Raw genomic sequence first — 20,765 nt, forward strand, 5'->3', positions numbered from 1 at the left:
CGTCATGGAATGACCCACCATGAGATACTGCTCGCGTATCTAAAAATTGCTGTCGCCGATAATGTTCCCGATTGCATTCTCGGTTATCAGTCGTTTGTGTGCGGCGCGGCGGGCCTCCTTTCCAGCTTTGTACCAGAAACGGAGTGCTTCAGACAAAAGGAGGAGAGTGAACTTTCGTTATCGGTCACGTGAAAATTCTTGGTTTGATAGCCACGTCGCTGTAAAATCTTCGCGTCGAGACTAAGTGCCAGAAACCCAAGTCGATGTTGTCGTGCTAACACCAGCGATCGTCGGAGGCTCCGAGAGAAACGTGAGTTTAATTATATTAATGAACGACGGGCACGCGGTGTGAGAGACACAACAAATGTAAACACTTCGAAGCAAAACTACTCAGCGTTAAATGTCTAACGCTAGGTTGTCAAGGCTATCGTAAATTTCAAAGTTAGGGAGCATGCGGCTTTCCGTTGCGGCCTGTTCGTAAGTATTCTTGTGCGAAGGAAACGTCCAACAAAGTCGCGCTTTCGCCAAAGTAACTTTGACTACGTTGGAGCACTGCAGAAACCACGTAAGACTTAAAAACACGCAGAGACTTGGAGATCCCTGCTGCGTCGTGCCACAAGGTCCACGTAACATGGTTGCGTGAGGCTGATGACATTGCACAGATGATGTCACTTTCACGTAACTTTTCCATATCGCTTTTTAGGGTCGTCCTAGAACGTATTTCATATTCGTAACTCAAAAAAAAAAAGTTAAAAAAAAGGCGAAGCCACCTTTCGGAAAGGACGCGAAGAAGCAGATCGGGACGCTGCCGCTTAACCAAGAGCTCCAGTGTGCAAAACAGAAAAAAAAGAAAAGAAAAAGCTGCTAAATGTACGCGGTTCGAGGAATAACCGGCAGTTGCTTGCTTGTGCTCTGTGACCCTCAGCGCATGTTTAAATTTGTTTACTTTTTATAACTTATTTCTTGCCGTCATATTTGCAATTTATATTTAAGTTACAACTACGTGAATGCAAAGTAACTGCAGTGACAGGTCTCAGTTATCACACTCTTTTTTTTGGATTGGTCTAAAAAAAGTTATAAATGTACCTCGAGCCCCCCCCCCCCACAAAAAAAAAAAAAAAAAAAAAAAAAAAAAAAGAGGAAAAAGAATAAGAGAACAAGAAACATATATTGGCTCTGGTTTTTTTGAGAACTATATACGACACTGAGCTCTTGGCCTCGAGATCGACCTAGAGGTGGTGCTACTGTCGCGCTATTATTATCACCAAATCGGGGATAGAAGCATCGCCCATAGACTCTGAACGTTCGCGCACGAGACGGTGTAGGTTCTTGCGTTTATTTTGTCGCATATTTGCGATAGAAAAACAATATTATCGGAAAATTGTGCGGTACCGGTCGGTGCTTCAGTGAAGATCGAATCGTGTTATCAGCGTACAGCCTAAATTTAAATAATCGCTTGTGTGGATGCGTCGTCTGCTCTAGGCTGACATTGGGAAGCGTGAATCACCACGACGGATGCCCCTCTCCGGGTGAAATGCACTATTTATGTTAAACATTTGTTTCCTTTAAAAGAGATGTATCGGTTCAACGGCCTGGGAATTGACCAAAACAATGAATTCCAACCCGGATAACATATAGCTGGTAGTGTGGGCTGTGAAATTGCAGGTTCTATGCATTTTTGTTTTTGTAACTTTTAGCCTTTGCAGTAATATATATATATATATATATATATATATATATATATATATATATATATATATATATATATATATATATATATATATATATATATATATTTAGCATAAGTAGAAGTTAGTGCTGTATCGGAAATTGACGTGCTATTTAGTTCCGCGGCAGCCAATGTTTCCCTTTACTGTGCCGTGGTGTTGTAAGTTTTTTGGAGTTTGAACAATTCTGCTACGTTGCGATCAGGAGAAAGTACATCTTCTAGTTACGATCCGTAAACTGATCGCTGGCAGGACAACAGAAACAAGTGAAATACACTATTCTGATATATCTGCCACGAGTGGAAAAAACGGGTGTAACCGAGCAACATTATTAGATGCTTTTCTTGGTAGTGTGGGTTCACCCTCTTCAATTTTCTTGGAAAGGGTCGCGGATGCCAAAAGGCTAATATCATCATCATCATCATCAATATGTGTCTTTATTGCGCCCACGAACGAATAATGCGGCACTGGAATGTAAAAGTTAAGAAAATAATCATGCACAAATTCCACAGGCCAAAATATACATCCATGAATTCATATGAAGAACAGAAGTTCATTCGAGCAACTTATATACATCACTAACAATGAAAAAAGCATACTACGCAATTGTCTTTTGAATTCAACATAGGTATTAAAAATATCTAAGTCTTCATTTCCAAAAGTATTGACAGATATCTGCATTCTAGATAAAATTAGATTGTTCTGAGTGTAAAAAGTAAAAGCCCTCCTATTAAAACGAGCAGGAACACTAAAATTTACTTTGCGTAAAAGCTCGGAGTCTATATCATTATGAATTACTCTGTGCAAAAACACTATATCACGTGTCAGCCTTCTGGCGGATAAAACCTGAAGCCTTGATTTAGCAAGGAGTTCATAATTATAAAAATGGTTTCAGCCAAAATGTTTATCATCAGCTATGCGTACCAGGCGTCTCTGAACAAACTCTATTTGTGCTTCATCATGTGCACTAAGAGAATTTCGCACTATTGAACCAAATTCTGACCTAGACCTGACAAGGGAGCAAAAAAAGCGGAGCAAGCAAGCATGACCCACAAAATGTCGAGTTATACGAGTTATCATTCCCAGCCATAAGCGCCAACTACGGGGGGGCAGTGGGGCTCGTGCCCCCCCCGGACGGCTTCACGGGGGGGCAGAGCCCCCCCCCCCCCCCGGCCCCGGCCCGGGATTTTTTTTAAAGAGCTTGGCTTGGGTCTGCGCCCATCGACAGTGGACTGTTGGCCGTCCTGACTGGCAGCTATTCCACAGGGGCCTGTTTATTCCCGCTTCTTATTTCCTTTCAGGCTTTTAAATGGTGGATCTCGGGACAGTGACAGGTCAGACATTCAGTGGAAAATTCCCCTCAGACGGAGTTAGATGCGCGGAATATGTTGTCTGAATGAACAGCTGAAGTGCCCGCTTCAGCTATGACAGGCTAAAAAAAAGTCGTGAAAGCGTCGCGACATCTCTGTCGGTTTTTAGACAACAAAAATGCTTCTGAGAATAGGAAGCATCCCCGACACAGTGAGTCAGTGACTGATTCTGCAGACCTGCTCGCCAAGAAAAAAAATTTTATTTCTTGCGCGTCTACAAATGAATGCCCTTTCGGCCAAGAAAATATTGTACACATTTTTGATTGGTCAGTGAAGGGCTTTACTACCAGCCTTGTCACCGAACAGCGACTCGAATACTCGTCCAGAAAACAACTTTTGGCGGAAAAATTTGTAACCCCAGCTTCGCACAAGGTATAGTGGTATCAAATGGTCTTTGCTACCGTCTGAGAATTATTTTTGGCCCTCTTAAAATTGAAGTCAGTCGTATAATAAAAGCTTCTTGTGCCACCATTACCCCACTCTCCCCTGCTGCATGTGTTAACAAAATAAACAAAACATGACAATAAAATACACACCAGAAGCCAAATAACAGCATCGCAAAACACAACAAAAACAAAGGGACACTGCTTTGAAACAAAAGCCTATGGGGAAGAGAGCGATTGGGCCTTCGGAGTCTCTACGAAGGCCCAATCGCCCAATCAAAAATAAAAATATTAAAATATTTTGGTTACAGCAGATTCATTTTCTCCTGTTCACCATTTTCAAAATTAACACTTTTGGTGCGCCTGCGTATCCACTCGGGGAGTTTGGTACTATATGGGCATCTCAAAATAGACTTTACACACAAAATGGCCCGCAAAATTTAGATCCTTGGTGCAACAAGTAGGAATATTCCTGAAATACGTGTTTTACTGGTCACATTTATGCAACAAAATTTTAGACCCGAACTACCCCTGCAGAAAAAAAAAAAAAGATTCGCTTTTTTGTACTGGTAGTTTAGTCTTGCAATATGTTTGCATAAATGTGGCCAGTAAAACACGTATTCAGAGAAATTTCTACTGGATGCGTCAAACCGCTGAAGTTTCCGGGTCATTCTTTTGCGGAGCGTCTTATTCTGGGCCGGTTTTCTCGAAGCGATGGTAAACCCATTTTGGTAAACCACGGTAGGGAAAAGTACCTCAGTAGTGTAATAAACGGCTGGATATAGAGCAACAATAATTCTTTTTGATTGGGCAATAAGATCCGCCATCTACCGGTGAAACAAGCCAGTCATTTTTTTAGCCTCTTTTTTCGCTGGTTGTCATCGATCTAGTATGCTATTTTAAGACAAAATATAGTAATGTTGTACTTGAAGACCAATTTATTTGCTTCCGATGGTGCGAAGAAATTTTAGCTACTATGCTAGAGTTTGTCGACGAATATTCGAAAATATAAGAAACATTTCCTTCAATATGTTTCGCCATAAACAACGCATAACTTTACCGTGTTCCTTCCAGTCTGGCAACGCCGGTGCTGTAGTCTCGTTTTTGTTCCTTGCGAAGCACGTTTCTGCGATTCCTGCTGATCTCAACTGTTTGCCCTCTCTTCCGTTTGCCCAACCGATGCACCGGTGACGAGAAGCTAAGGTTCTCGTCACCGTTGAATTGCTGGCCACCGGGGATATGTAGAAACCTCAATGCTGTCGGAATACTGTCGGCGCACTGTGAACAAAAAAACAGTACAACGTCTCAGCTGTTCACCCGGAACGAAGACTTTATTGAGGATAACCCCCTTTCTCCGCAAAGTAATCGCTGCTCACGAGTTGGCGTGCATAATGTAACAAATTAAACGTCTTATTATAAACATATACCAACACTCGTTCGCAAAACATTTTTTTTTTACTCGCCATAAAATCACTTGCGAGGCTTATGTACCGTCATATGTCTTGGATCCCGGACTGCTGAAGAGTGATGCGTTCGCGGAATGCTGCCGTCGGTTAGTTTAGTAGTCCCTCTGAACTATCGCTTTGCTTGACGTGCTAATAGGTTGATGGTGCGTCATTAATATAACAGCCGGATCGAAATGAATGCTCAGCAGAACCAAGCAGAACTATTAGCCCTCATTAAGCGACGCTGCGGCCATTTTGCTTCTAGGTACTGCTCCTCCCTCGGCGCCCCTGCTCTCCGAGTCACGTGACCTAGAATTCCCCCTTCTAGGGACAATAGTTAACTTGAAACCACGGTTCGCGTTCGAGAAAACGGGCCCAGGTAGTTAGCTGTCACAATGTCCGTGTCCGTTTGTTTATGTCCTTGTCCCTTTTTCTCCAGTCTCGGGTTTACCAAAATGCTCGGTAAAGGCTCCGACTGCTGCAGGTGACCCTTATGGGGAGAACCCACGGAACAAATAAAACAAGGACCTTCTCCTCCTCTCCCCCCCCCCCCCCCCCCCGCAGCCTCCCCCCCCTTTTTTTTTGAGCCACATTCCGGGTCTGCCCCCCCCGGGAAAATGGAAACTCTACGCCGCTGTTCCCAGCAGTGTAACACTGGTACAAACAATCTGGCTGATGCGGTAGCTGAACGATAGCGAACTATCAAAATGCACGCCGAGATCACCAATGACAGGCACTCGTGAAATATTCTTACGCTCAATTGAATACAAATATGACACCGGTTCCCGTTTTTTACTGTACGACAAAACCTTAGTTTTTTCAAGATTAATTATTAAATATTTGCCATACACCAATGAAGCATAGACCAACACACGGCCCTGACGTCACGCAGCTGCGGTGGCGCTGTCGACGGCACTGCGCATGCGCAGACGCTTCACATTTCGCGAATTCCGTTTCTGCGCAAGCGCAGTGCCCACACCCGGTGTGGGCAAGCGCGGGCTTGTTTGTAAACAGCGCGTCGGTCTATACACGACGCATCATTCTGAAGGAGGACACAGGCATCCCTCGAACGAATTCTCTAGACGAGCTGGATCACGTCAGCAAATAGCAACGCATTTGAGTTAGCTATGCAAGTTTCAATGTCATTGATAAAAACCAGAAACAAAAGTGGCCCTAAATTGGAGCCCTGGGGTACTCCACACGGGGAAAAAGAGGATCAGAAAAACTGTCTGAAATACGAACGACGCAACGGCGGTCAGTCAGATAGCTCTTGAACCAATTTACGAGCACAAGAGAAAATCCGTTCTGCAACAGCTTATGCTAGAGCAAGGCATGATTAACTTTATCAAACGCCTTGGAGAAATCAAAATAAATAACGTGAACCTGACCACGACCATGAACATAGGGCGCGGATTAATCGAGAAAGGTACAGTCGGGGACAAGTCCCCAGGACGTGCGAGCTGCGGCTGAAACGCATTGCTCTGCCATCTGCCGGCGGGTCGTCTGGTTCCGAGATCACAGAAAAGCGCACCCGCGTCCTACTCTGCCTGCAAACATGTGTGTTTTCCCGCTCTTCTGCGGCACGGCGCCTAACTCGGAATCGGGCGCGTGATACCGCCTCGGAGATAGCGCTGGCGGCTGAGGAGCCTCTGCTACACATTCCAAAACTCGAGATACCGCCTGGGGCATTGCGCCGCATTTCGCCCTGTCAGCACACCTTGCTTGATAACCAGTTCAGCTTATCGCTCAGTTGAGCTATTGGAGAGGAGATCGAACAGTCACGCCTCTAGCGGCACGCTGCAGCTGTGGGGGCAACAAACCGAATTTTCTTGTTTGTTTTTGATCAGCGATATCGAAGGTGATGATTCGAAGGCCAGCATTGGTCAGAGCGAAGCGCTCGTGTCCAGACCGTGCATGACGAGGTTCAATTTCTTTGTTATGCTGTGTTAGTAAACACCGGGCTGTGGGGACAACAACCTCGACAAGGCGCCCCCTATAGTTCGATCTCCTGCCCAATAGGTGTCCGTAAGCGCTATCTCCGAGGCGGTACCACGCGCACGAAACCGAGTTTGGCGACGCGCCGCAGAAGAGCGGGAAAGCGCACATGTTGGCAGGCACAGTAGGACGCGCATGCGCTTTTCTGTGATCTCGAAACCAGGCAACCCGCCAGCAAATGGCAGAGCAATGCGTTTCAGTCGCAGCTCGTGTGTCCTGAAGACTTTTGTCCCCGACTGTACATAGATTCGTCTCAATTGAGCGTCCCTTACGAAAACCATGCCGAAAAGCGGTAATGCGTTGATTGAAATAAAAAGACACGCGTGTATGCACTACAATCTCAAATACCTTTGCAAAAGCACATAGCAGGGACACAGGGCGAGAATTTTTTGCGGCAGAAGTATTCCCAGCGTTGTGTACTGGAACAACAAGCGACTCCTTCCAAACAAATAAAAAAAATCCCGTACACAAGGAAATGTTAAATATAGGTTCTAAGACAGGTGAAAACACACTCGAACAAACCTTGACAATAAAATTGGGAATCGAATCCATGCCAGTTGATAATTTCGGCTTCAGTTTTCTTATGGCCTCCGTTTTTTCGCTAACAGTGACTCCGTTAATCTTGAAGACGTCTGAGTAATGGTGATCATTAAAAATTGCACTATCTCCAGGAACATCCGAAGAAAAGCAATCGTTAAAGAGACTTGCGAATATGTTGACAACGTCTTTAGGTTCAAACAAATATCCTGAATCACTCTTTAAGCCGATACCCTGTCCACTGCGTCTCCCGTGCTCTTTGGCGGATTTCCAAAGTTTATCTGGATAGTGTAACAAACTATCTTTCACTCTTGGACGGAAAAGCGCGGATTAATAGTCACACAATTACCATCTTGCCCAAGCATCCACATTATCTTCCACTGTTCTACGATAAACACGCTCGTCAAAAATAACTTTTTCACGAGAGAGGGATAGATGCTAAACTAGAGTACCACGTTTTTGCTCCGTTTTTGTTATACATTTTATGACAGTGGGATTTTTTGTGGATATAGTGAATCAATCTTTTGAATACAACGCAGGGTACTTTCTGGGCTTTGATGATCACTGAGGACTAAACTGATCAATTCCATTTTTTACTGCTGCTGTGAATGATTTCGCCGCTGAATCAGCTGAAACGTCCCCTAAAACGGGCAACCAGTTATAATCTTCGAAATACTTGTAAAGGTGAAAATATTCGCCTTCATTGAAAGAGTAATACATACAGCTTTCACTAGCTGCTGCTTTTAAAGAACCACAAAAAGTGACAGTAAGGGGTGGGTGATAGATGCCAGCCTTTACAAGGGGAAGTTCGTCCAACCTTATGCCGTGAATGAGAGCATGTGAAAGTAAGAGGTCTAGAACATTTTAGCTGTGTTAGCATAGTTGTTAAATTGCTACAGTCCATTAAAAGCACGAAATTCAAAAGGTGAGCTGGTTTGCTTATTGTTAGACTATTTTTTTCTATTGATAACTCCTGCCGACCAATCAACACCCGGTAAGTTAGTCACCATAAATATGGATACAAAACTTCGAAAAATCGATCGCGTTTTCCAGCATTTCAAAATGTTCAATAAGGCTATGGCTATCCGATAGAGGAGGGAAATAATAATTTCCGATTAGGTAGTTAGGTCCATCATACGAGGGTATTTCTGGGAACGCGACAGAACAGCATACGACAAAACAGCACGCGACAAAACAGCACGGTCAAAACAGCACGCGTCAAAACGGCACAGCGTCAAAACAGCACGGCGACAAAACAGCACGCGTCAAAATAGCACGCGACAAAACAGCACGGCGTCAAAACGGCACAGCGACAAAAGAGCACGTGCCAAAACAGCACGGCGTCAAAACAGCACAACGACAAAACAGCACGCATGTAAAAAGGCTGTAATAGGTAGCGTTTTATGAAAACAAAACAGAACGTAAAGAAAAAGGGTTGGAAATTGCATGGCATTATTTAAAAGCTAGTGAAGAAGCAATAAAAAAAATGTAAGCTGGCGGCGACGGGATCGCACTCAAGTCAGTGTCCTGAGTGCTGGTGCTGTGTGATTGCTAAAAACAAATAAAGTTAGCAGTAGTTACTACTACTTAACTACGCTAATATCTGAAGAGATTGGGTAGTTAGAGGGGATACCTTCGCGTCGATGTTGGCAGCGTTGTCTGGTTCTTTTTTTTGAAGTATCAGGGAAAGAGGAAAGGTTATTGGGAAAAAGATACCCATAAGTCCAAGTTATGAACTGCCTGGTTTGTAGCGGTCCGGTGATGTTCCGGTTCCGTAGTATTCGTCGTTTCGTAATTACCACCTAAGCGTTAAACGTCCCCCCCCTCCAAGAAAAAAGAAAAAGGGAGATGCGCCAATTACAGATGCATTGATAGAACTGGTAAGGTAATGTGACTTTAATGTGGAGCGTATTCAAGATGTACCATGGGCACCGATTCTGCGGGGTTCATTCGCCGTGAATAAAATGTCCCGGAAACACGCGGCTGGAGCTTCTAGGCGAGAAGTTGTACGTTTTGAGTTAAATTCACAAATTATTGCCGACGAAGGCCTTGATCGAATGGAAACCGGTGAAGCAGTAACATGCCGAAGCCTCAATACTGTGGCCTTACACTGCAGCATGGGCTGAACACACCGTTGCCGCACACGCTTTGTGAATTTTTCTTTTAACAACTAACGACATCACATTGCCTTGCGATTGAATTATTTATTGTAGACGATATCAGCAGCAAACTTGCGCGTCAAAATGGGCTAAACTGCTCTAAAAAATTGCGATGGCTTAGCTCGGCTATGCCAGGATACACGTAGCGTCAGCTTATGCGCACAAAATGAGAGGCGCTATTAAGCGTCTCCGGTGCAGCGTCAGACTTGGCTACTGCGCAACGGAGGCGCACAGCTGGGCACGCGGTGGCGCCAGTGTGTCTGCCGTGGCTATGACGTCACTCCTCTGGAATGCGCAGACCGGCGAGGCGGGCGCGGCAGCGGCGGAGCGCGCGGCGGCGTCGGCTCCGGCGCGCCAGCTGAGCGCCGCGTGACGTCACTGCTCCTCGCGCATGCGCAGCACGGATCACGTCTCATTATGCGAGCCACGCGAAACTGCTCAACCTCGGCCAGTGTAGCTCACGCTACAAAATAGCCAGAATACGCACCAGCGGGGGCTTCGGTACTGCCCAGGGAACCGTCATACGCGCATCGAGTATACTCCCCCCCCCCCCCCCCCCCCCCCCCCGAACTTGCTTCCAAAAGAACGGATTCGAAAAATTGGCCGTCGACGAGTTGGCTTTCGACGAAATGGCCTAGAACCTCAATTCCTTTACAGTGCCTTATCTGAGACGTTCATTTTTTAACTTTAAACGCTATATTTAGGGTTCAGCGTTTTCAGGTTAAACCGAATATAACCGGTAAAAGTATGCCGAATACATTTTTCCAAGTTCAGTATTTTGGAGGGCGTTTGGAGTGGCGTGTGTGTGTGTGTGTGGGGGGGGGGATGTGACTCATAACTTATCTTATAAACTCTGAATTTCTATGTGCCAATCCCCTCCCCCTTCACCCCCGCCCCCCACCCACACACACACACAAACAAATATATTTTACAATTAATGGTTTCATCAGCGCGTAGAGTAAATGGTCCTGGGAAAATGCAACCACACATATCTTTTACATTTCGGTCAGGACAGTCATACTGTATGTGCATAAGAGGAAGGAGAGGTTGTGTTTTCGTAACCGTGAGAGCTGTGGACCATAGAAATTACATAAAGTGAAAAAGAGGACAGTTGAAACTTCTCTATTTCATCCTTTTCCACTCTACCTTTTGCGGCCGCGCGGTAGGTTGATGGAATAGCATGGAATGAATACAAGCTTTCCAGCGACTACCTCCAGTAGGTTATTGATTTTAAGGTATCGACATTTATCGAAATAACACTTGTGTGCCACTTTTGTTTTAGGACAAATTAGTATTAGCAGTAGTAATGGCACCAACGCCAAATCCAACTGAAGAAAGTATTAATTGATACAACCGCGTTTTTTTTGTCAATTATACGTTTATATTTGCATATTATTTGTTTATTTTTAATAAGAAACACTGCGAAACTGAGCTCCGAATTTCGGAGAATTCGGAATCAAACAAAAATAAACTCCGATAAGCTCGGAATTTTCGGCAAAATAATGAACTCAGAAAAACACCCTCCGAACTTGACAAAAACTAAGCTCCGAAAACACGGAACCCTACTCATTACTAACCATTTGACCACTTCCTGTCGCAGTTTTCGGCTTGTCTGCGAGATCGTTCCAACTTTCATCAAAAGCTGCGGGGCCGCAGGGGTCTTCAGGACGAAATCTGGGGTTTTCACCTGATAGGGATTTGTGCCGAATTCTTTGTTAAAAGAAGAGAGTTTGATCGTGAAATCAAACAACGGAAATAAAGAGCGTCCGTAAATGCCGCGCATTGTTTAACACCCTAGCTTCCGACTACTAGAGGAGGGCTTAAATACGAGTGTTTTATTGACATTTCTGCCGTCGGCGCGAATTTATCACCCCTCGCAGTCAATGAGTACAATGATTGCTGATTTCTCCATTTTGATATTTGCCTCTCCGACCAAAGTGGTACTGAAGCTCATGCTCGTCCTGTGTACAAATACGAGCACACGACGATGATGTCAGATCACGATGAGGCCCTAGTGCGTCTTACAGAACAGGTCGCGTTGGCTGCCAAAGACGGCAACAAACAAGAAGACCAGTACCTGGTTCTCAATATACAGTTTACACAAACGCTTTTAATTATTGCATTTTCGTTAGTATACTAGTTTTCTACAAGAAACCTAATATAACTGAGAAGTTTATGAGTCTACAAATATTCACCGCAAAAACCGAAAACTTTCGTTTAAAATAAAAGCAAAAAAAAAAAAAAAAAAGCGCGCGGAATTTTATATATTACAAACCGAAAACGCCGAACCCTAGCTATATTGTCAATGTCATGTTTTGACGCTGTGCTGTTTTGACGTCGCGCTATTTTGACGTCGTGCTGTTTTGGCACGTGCTCTTCTGTCGCTGTGCCGTTTTGACGCTGTGCTGTTTTGTCGCGTGCTATTTAGACGCGTGCTGTTTTGTCTCCGTGCTGTTTTGACGCTGTGCTGTTTTGACGCTGTGCTGTTTTGACGCGTGCTGTTTTGACCGTGCTGTTTTGTCGCGTGCTGTTATGTCGTGTGCTGTTCTGTCGTGGTGCCGGTATTTCTACCCAGACGCATTCGGAATATGATTCTAGGTCACGTCTTCGATGTGAGGTTATCGAATTATCGATAGCAATTAAAACACCTCCCCCAAATTTTGGCCCAGTTAAAGGGTAGTATTTGTCACGACGATAGATGTCATAGGATGAAGGAAAATACACTCTTAAAAAAAAAGGGTATCACCTTACACCCTTTTGTCTCAAATAATACACCCCAAAATTTCGCTTCGACGTACAGCGCCCTACTTTTTAAATAGCTAAATTACGTATTAAAGACCAGATAAAGAAAACACCGAGTTTTTGCATTAGGGCCAAGAAAACCCCGATTATATTTTTTGTAGTCAGTAACACGTACATTAGCTATTTTAATAAGTTGTTCCACACGGCTATCAAGCCCCTCGTAAAATTTGGGGCCGTCATTTCGACTATAGGGCGCTGTACGCCGAATTGAACTTTTGGGATGTATTATATAGGACAAAGGGTGTAAGGATACACGCTTGTTCTGAGAGTTTAGCTTGGATTTGACATTTTTTTCATTACGCCTGGTTTCGGTCAGCCAAATAACATCAAAATTGCAAGACACTACATTTGGCAGACAACGAGCATTTCAATAATAGGCATTAATCGTCTTTATTGCTCATCCGAGTTGGGACATTTTCATCTCTATGCGTACGACTGACGTCCAACTTTCCAAAACACATGATGAAAACTCGAAGCATCAGGCCACACTTCGGGGTTGTTAATAATCTCAAAAGAGCCCTGTTCAACCTCTACATGAAAAAAAAAAAAAAAAAAAAAGTACGTCGCATATCTTGTTTTTACTCTAGAACAGGAGGAGGACTCACCCGCAGTAGAGGTTCGATTAGCAAACGAACATCACAAGTTTTTGTGTTCGGAGCTAGGCGCGACACGAAGAGCGCTTTTTGAACGGGCGGCCGGGCAGCAACACCCACCGTTGCCCTTTCTAGTTCCAACAAGTGGCTTGGTTTTGCGTCGTCTATTCACTTGTATGAAGTCATCCTTCTCATCAGAAGGATTGGAGTGTTCACCTTGGCGTTGACCTGGGTGATGTTCTCAATCCCGCTTGTCGGCGGTGACCTTGCTGTCTTGTGCGTTTACCGCCAACGACGCTATGAGACGTAACAAAGGAGGAACTCGATGGACGTGTTGATAGCCCAGGCATGTTGTGTTCCGTAGGGATAGAGGAGTCCCATGCCTTTTTCTGTAGCGATGCAGTGACAGGTGACGGAACCGATGTAGCTTGACGCTCCAGAAGTTTACGCTTGAGGTCAACGAGCTCCGAACGAAGGACTTTGTTTTCCTCTCTAAGGCACTTCACCTCTGCTGTCAGCACTTCCATTTTGATGGCGATTGTGTTCATAAAACGTTCGACAGCTTGCTGGATCCAGTATTCACTGGTGGGGCCGGTGCCGGTATCAGAATCGGCCTCGTCCTCAGAGCCATTGGAAGGGGCGTTCAAGTCTCGCGCTTCTTTCAAGCCTGAGCGATAGCGACGAGTGCAAGCGTTGCATTTGTAAGCACTTTTTCCACATTACATAAACACCTCGTATTCACTGGCACCAACTTTGATGCAATCGCAATAAAAGCGACGGTCGCATTCACCCGCACAAGCTAGAAAATTCTGCTTATTGCAGATGCGACTAGAGCAGCTGCTATATGCGTCCCTCCGTTTCATGCTACCAGGGGGATCCTTCGGGCAATCGCTGTACCGCGGAGCTATCTATTTTACATCCTCACCGCTCGGCTGTCGGGAATGAATTTTTAAATTTCTGGCTAAATAATCTTCTATCCAAAGATAGTGGATTCTGCAGTTCCAACAAACGACCCACACTACGACATATACGGCATCGGCCGCAGCAACACTCTTTTACTTTGAGTGCTAGTGACTTTCACGAGACTTTCCGATCACCCTCCGCCCTCACGTAAGACATATTGGGACTGGGCAGTTCATTAATTAACCTTCAGAGTATTCAATTATTGCTTTTATTGCGATTTTTTGCCGTTTAATTGGAATTATGTGCCGATGAAAGAACAAATACCGGATTTATTGTTTCTGCATTTTGTTTATCAAAGAGTTACACATAAAGGACAGAACAGGGACAGCACATCTTCCGACGTCTTTATTTATTTTAGGACACGTGCTTGTGCGGTGAAGCCACTTAGCATGTTTGTGATTGTCATCGAGGGTAATTATACTGTTTAAAAAAATAAATTAAAAATGACCTTGCTTTAAAAGGTGTTCATATTTCCGTAGGAGTCACAACGTGAAGTTTAAAATGGGAATGAAATATGCCATTTGTGACATATTAGCAATAGTAAACAAAAGGTAGTTTTAAGGTTTTTCATCAATATGACCGGTGAAAAATCAACTAAAGGATTTATCAATTGATTAGTCCATTAAAGGGGTAGCGATCAATCGGAATAAGTTGTGATTCAAACCACAGGAGCGGTGGTTTGTGCGAGATAACAACATTTAATATTTTATGACAGCTATGGGGGGGGGGGGGGGGGGGGGGGGGGGGGCTTATGCAAGATAAGAAAAATATGTGGGACCAGGGGTTCTGTACAAACCGTGACACTAAGATTATGGATGAATCCCACTTAATGATGATTGCTTTCCTGAATTTCGAGGCATATGAAACGATACAACACAACCTTTAGTAGGAAGAAATAGCATATACAACAAGCCGTTAACGAGGAGGGCTCAGCTCAGCCGGAAACGGGCTTGCGTCGTCGAGATCCACGCTTTTGAACGTGCGCCCGTAGCAGGCGACGAACGTCGGTATCCTCGCTTTCGCATGTTTCCAATTTCCGCCGCACGGTGGCGACACGGTTCAATCTCGAGGCGAATAGCTTCGAGGGTGCAGATTGACGAGCCTCCATGTAAAGACGAAAATACTGTCCGGTTGAGATGAAGACCTTGTGCTGCAGTGAGAATGACTTCTTGTCTCCCTTGTTTTCTCCCTTTCTTTTTTAGAGCGCAGCTCTTAGGCACCCGCTCCCGCATATAGCTGTGTCTTGGTCGGCGTAACCGCGGTCTCCAAACAGGGCTTTTCGCCAGCTAGATTTAGCGGGAAAACTGACGTCACGTGACCTCGCCAACAATTAAGTTTACCCCGCTAAATTAGCGTAAACAATAATGTAAGATAACTTCTTGTCGCGTGACCTATAAATTCAGTTTCCCCGCTAAACTTGGCAGAAAAATTGACGTCACGTCACATGATGTCACGTGACGTATACGCAAATTCAATTTTCTCTAATTTTTAGCGGGAAAAATGACGTCACATGGCTTGGTGTCACTTGACTTACACACAAATTCAGTTTTCTCGCTAAATTTAGCGGGCGAATTGACGCGCAACCGACCGCAGTCCGTCACTCTCCATACTTTGTGTACACAGGTCGACCGGACGGCGCTCATTCCAGCATCCGGCGTCGGCGCAACCACGACCCCCAAACAGGGCCCCCACCGTACGCTTCTCTCTCTCGCTTACCCCCTCGGCGTAATCGCCGCCAAAAAACAGGACTCCCCCCCTCCCCTCCACACACAGATACACACATACACACACGCCCTCCTCCTCCTCTCTTACCTATCTTTTCTTTACTATAGTATATCGCGAAGTCAAAGTACCTCAAGAGCTGCGCTCACATTTCGCATGACTGAGAAGTGTAAACGTCTTTCACTTTGTCCGTTTCGGCATCCAGGTTCCCGCAAATAAGAACGCCAGAAGGAAAGATGACGGCACAAATTGTGGATGGAGTTGTGTATTCTCCGTATCCTGACTTCGACGTCCAGAACCGCTGCGCACCCAGGGTTATTCGGGAGGGATTGTCCAAGTTTGGAGAGAAAGTTGTCGCGGTAAGTTGGAGTCTTCGTTGAATTGTACTAAAAAACTGCGTATCATAGATTAAAAAAAAAAAAAAATATACTTCCTAATGACGCTATTATTGTTGTTCATATAAACATGCTTCTTTTGTATTGCGCATTTACACGTTCACGAGATAAGCACACGGGCAACAAATCAATTTACAAAATCAAGAGGTGGGAATTTGTTATAGTAGGCTTGAAGACGTTAATTACGGTTCCTTTGTTACAGGTTTTAAATGCATGTGCTCTGAAGAAGTTTCACGTTTAGCTGAATATTAATATATAAATAAAAAAATGTTATAGAAGAGCTTGCTACTCAGCAGAACAGGCTCCCCAAGAAAGAAATTATGAAACGCTATTTAGTGGCATATTAAAGCTGATGTTGGCTACATCATCAAGTTAGCGAGGGTGGTTAGGGGTACGCACATGACTACAAAACTTTTGCTACATTTTCGCTGAAACGTTTTTTTTTAAATATACTTTTTTGATTATACCCAATTTTGTAGACACAATGGCCATTCTATCAGAATCAGCTGTGTAAGCTAACATTCTGCCACATCTAGACGTGCTATTATTTTAAGGTATACTTGAAGGTAATCACGTTTTGTTAAAAATTGGTATTGGCCATATATTTTATTTTTACGCGAAAGCGGTATTTGTAGATCAAGCATATTTCAAGTGATACAGCTAAAACAGCTGAGTTTTGTTACAAGATTTTGGTTTGTAAGAAATATATATTTTTTCGCACTGAAGTGTAAGCAGACTTGTACGTAATCCGTTACAAGTAACGAAATTACTTGTAATCCCTTACATTTATCAGTAATTTAGTAACGGATTAATTACACATTTTCTAGAGTAATTTTAAAGTAATTCCCTTACATTTTTGACGTAACGGATTCCTTGTAATCCGTTACATTTTTTTTTGTCAGGACACGCCCCCCCCCCCCCAATTCTAGTTTTTTTTTCATTTTTGTAAAGTCGAGCGCAGTGACACGTCACGCGAATTGACCAGCGCAAAGTGAGACTTGACACTCTTCAGTTCCGCAAAGCCTTTTCTTGCAACACCAAGCCCCTGAAACTATTTTTTAGACCCTAACAACAACGTAAAAAATCCAAATGAACGTTTCTACAAAAAAAAAAAAAAAAAGGGGGGGGGGGTTAAGTTATTTTCGGTTTTTTTTAGTCCCTTTGTTTTTTTTTTTCCTTTGCGGTCGAAGACGGGGAGAGGAGGACACCAAGTGATTGTGCGCCTCTTCGAGAAGCTCGAGACGCTAAGTGCACTGAAAAGAATTAACCATGTCCTTCTCGGTTATAGTGACTACGACCATTTTCATAATGTCGCAACACGAGACAACGCTCCGTCTACCCTACCCTTTTTGTGAGTCAGCTTTTTGCGAGCACTTAGAAAATGGTAATAATCTTCCTTTCTTCTTCGTCCTGCTTTGCCCCAGCAGGACGCGTCTTATCTCAAGCAGATATTTTTACAAATAAAACATATTGGTGGCTGACGTAGACTTGATATTGTGGGCTTGAGGAGAGAGTGAAATTCGTGAGGCGCCGCTTACTTAGTACTCTACCCTTTGCTGCCCGTGGCATCAGCGGACGTCTGTCTGGAGAACACCGGAATAAACTGCAGTCGGTTCGTGCTCCGTGCGTTTTTGAACGGCACCAAGAAAGGTACACACGGCAAACGCACATTTACTTTTCATTGTTTGAACAGATGTTCTAATTAATTGTTATTATGAGTGTCCTTCGTTTTCTTTTATTACTTATATTTGTATACTGGAAACTTCTTTTTATTCACCAACGTCTGAAGTGAGGCTCGAGCTGTTCAGAACCAAATGAAGAAGAATATCGAACCAAACCTTATTTATTATTTATCACCTTATTGTTACAACTATGTTTTGCTATTCATGACTTCCACAGCTTCGCGATTTAGACAATGGAGAATTTTAGTAGATCGGTCCGATGACTCCGATAACGATATCCGATACTTCGCCGCCGTCTTTGCGTATGCATCATATCGTTATCGGGTACCGTTATCGCGGGTATCGGAGGTATTGGAAGGATCTACTAAATCTCTCGAATAGCAAACAACAGCTGCAACGACGAAGCTTTGCTCTACATTCGAGGTAAATAGCACTTCCTTTGCTTCGCTGAAAAAGCTCAATGCAGAGCATGAAGCATCCGTGAGGAACAAGATGGTACTCCCATCCAGTGCCTCAGCTCAAATGGTGTTCAGCGTAGCAGTCGGCATATTGAGTAAGAAATAACGCAAAATGTCTGACGAGACTTTCGAGAGCTAGCAGTTGCTCAAAATACTCAATGTCATTAAATGGAACAGGTTGCAACAATAAGAACTTGAATATCTCTCTTCCTTTTGTTTCTTACTTGAGGACAATAATGTCAAAAGTAACGCCACGAAAGTAACGGATTACTTTTTGGAGTAACGGTTAGTTACTTTTATGATAGGGTAATTGTAATTGTAATAAATTACAATTTAGCCTTGAGTAATTGTAAATGTAATTCCTTACTATTTTTCAGTAACGTGTACAAGTCTGAGTGTAAGTAGAAAGGTGTGTCGCCTCGCAATTGGTGAAACAAGAAATGTTCCTATCAAAGTGCTAAACTATAAGAAAAAATACGTCAAAGCTTTAAAGTCGATATTCTGTCCCCTTTTCTAGATCGACAACGTTCACCAGTTGACGGGCAACCAGCTGCTAAGAAGAATACAGCGATATGCGCTGGGATTTCAGCGTAGCGGGTTGAGGCCCGGAAGTTACGTGTGCGCGCACCTCTCTAACACTGTGGACAACGTAGCGGCGGTGCTCGGAGTGGTATTCACTGGGGCCACGATCGTCATGGCTAAGCCTACCCTCGTCACAAGTAGGTTTACAACAGAAGTTGCTCCAGAGTTGCATGTTATATGTTTGTTGCTTTGTTTACCACACTGCACCCACCTGTCTTTGTTAAAAATTAAACACCTAAGCACCATGGTGTTTATCTTAGGAAAAGGGAGGGGGGTGATTTCCACAAATGTTAAAAAGATTTGTAATCCTAGAGCACAGCGTTAATATTTCGATTGGTATCTGATGTTATCTCGTTTCTTGTCTTATTTCAGGGGAGTTGCTTTATATAATCAAAGACAGCGAGTGCCGGTACGTCCTCGCGGACAAGCATGCAGCATCAAAAGTGCTGGAAGTTCGAAAAGATCACCGTCTTGAGGTTTGTCCCTTGTCTGTCAAGCGCCTTTTCATTCTTTGAGCTTATGTCAATCATTCGAATGAAAACTTTGCAAGCACTGTTTAACGAGGCATGTTTAGTGCATGTCCTCTACAATTCTAGATTTATAAAGTAATTGATCTCGGTGCACTAGCTGTTAAAAACAAACGGGAAAAAACTCAATTATGTAACGAACTGCATTCGATGTGGCAGCAGCTTACATCGAGGTCAACCAACTCCATCTGGAATAATCGAAGCATCCTCCTCTTCTTCCATGAAACGGCATCACAGTTGGATGGCCCAAACTTGGCAATTAGACCCGAGCCCGATGCCAAGCGTTCTTCAACGCCTTGATTGGACACGGGGCGCATCCGGACACTGAAGCGACACTCGTGCCCAATCTAAGTCTTTGCTTCATATTCCCTTCGTCACGGTCGCGTGTATAGTGACGACACACTGCAGAAAATAAGTTTGAGGTTGTCAGCGTCTTAAGGCCAGTTCACGGATACATTGCAGCACTACTGCAGCGCTGACTTGAACATAACTTAAGAGTGAAGCAGCGATATGTCAGCACTGTTTCACTAATTATTGCAAAGTCAGCGCTGCATCAGCAAGGTCGGCGCTGTTTCCAACACTGACTAAAAACAGCTGGCAACATGTCGATGGGTGCTCCGCTGCTCCTTTGTGCCTGACTATTACTTGTTATTGTTCGTGTTACACGGGCTTCTCGTAAATTGTGCTTGTTACATCGAAAACTTAGAAACGCTGCCCCTTCCGCTAAACGGCAAGCATACAACTCCTTGGTTAGACCGAAGTTGTAATATGCTGGCATAGTGTAGAACCCGAATACAAAAAAAGAAAAAAAAGAGCGTCACAGCTTGAGGTGGTTCAGAAGAGAACTATTCGCTGATCTATAAAAAGTATAATTGGCTAGATTCCCCACTTCATTAATGATAGCAAGCAATATGTCATCACTCAAGCATCGTCGAAAAATTGCGAGACTAGAATTTTTGTCTTTGCTTTATAATAACAGACTCCGCATTGAATCAACTCTATATTTATACATGTCATCGTCTAGGGAAACTAGGCACCATCATCAGTTTTTCCTGGTACCAATATTGGCTTGAACTAACATTTTTAAGTATTCCTTCTTCCCACGCACTATTACGTATTGGAACGCCCTCCCTCCTGACATTTTGTTTTGCCCCCGACTTCAATGGTGCTCTTGAGAATCACAACTTTTGATTGTTCTCCTTTCCTTGTGTTTGTACATACATTTTAAGAGCGCAGCTCTTAGGTGCCCGTGTCCGGCTTGCGCGGCGTCGCCGTCTGCGTAACCGCGCGGTGCCTGGTGGGCAAATTTCCCCGCTAAATTTAGCGGAAAAATTTCCCCGATAAATCTAGCGGAATATTTTCCCCGCTAAATTTAGCGAAACATTTTCCCCACTTAATTTAGCGAAAAATTTCCCCCGCTAAAGT

At 44.0% G+C, this 20,765-nt stretch overlaps 1 protein-coding gene across 1 annotated transcript in view; it reads left to right on the forward strand.

Annotated features, from left to right (window-relative positions):
• Positions 1-208: 208 nt before the first annotated feature.
• LOC8053518 (4-coumarate--CoA ligase) overlaps positions 209-20,765 on the forward strand; it is a 44,670-nt gene continuing 24,113 nt past the window's right edge. Inside the window, exons 1-5 of the mRNA XM_040220724.2 lie at positions 209-310; positions 15,902-16,055; positions 18,749-18,950; positions 19,186-19,289; positions 19,410-19,513. Of these exons, the coding sequence (XP_040076658.1) occupies positions 15,933-16,055; positions 18,749-18,950; positions 19,186-19,289; positions 19,410-19,513 (533 nt within the window). The 5' untranslated portion in view covers positions 209-310; positions 15,902-15,932. The remainder of the gene's footprint in view (positions 311-15,901; positions 16,056-18,748; positions 18,951-19,185; positions 19,290-19,409; positions 19,514-20,765) is intronic.

This window comes from Ixodes scapularis, unplaced genomic scaffold (assembly GCF_016920785.2).
Source record: "Ixodes scapularis isolate PalLabHiFi unplaced genomic scaffold, ASM1692078v2 PGA_scaffold5__190_contigs__length_132052651, whole genome shotgun sequence".
In the NCBI taxonomy this organism is placed as follows: domain Eukaryota; kingdom Metazoa; phylum Arthropoda; class Arachnida; order Ixodida; family Ixodidae; genus Ixodes; species Ixodes scapularis.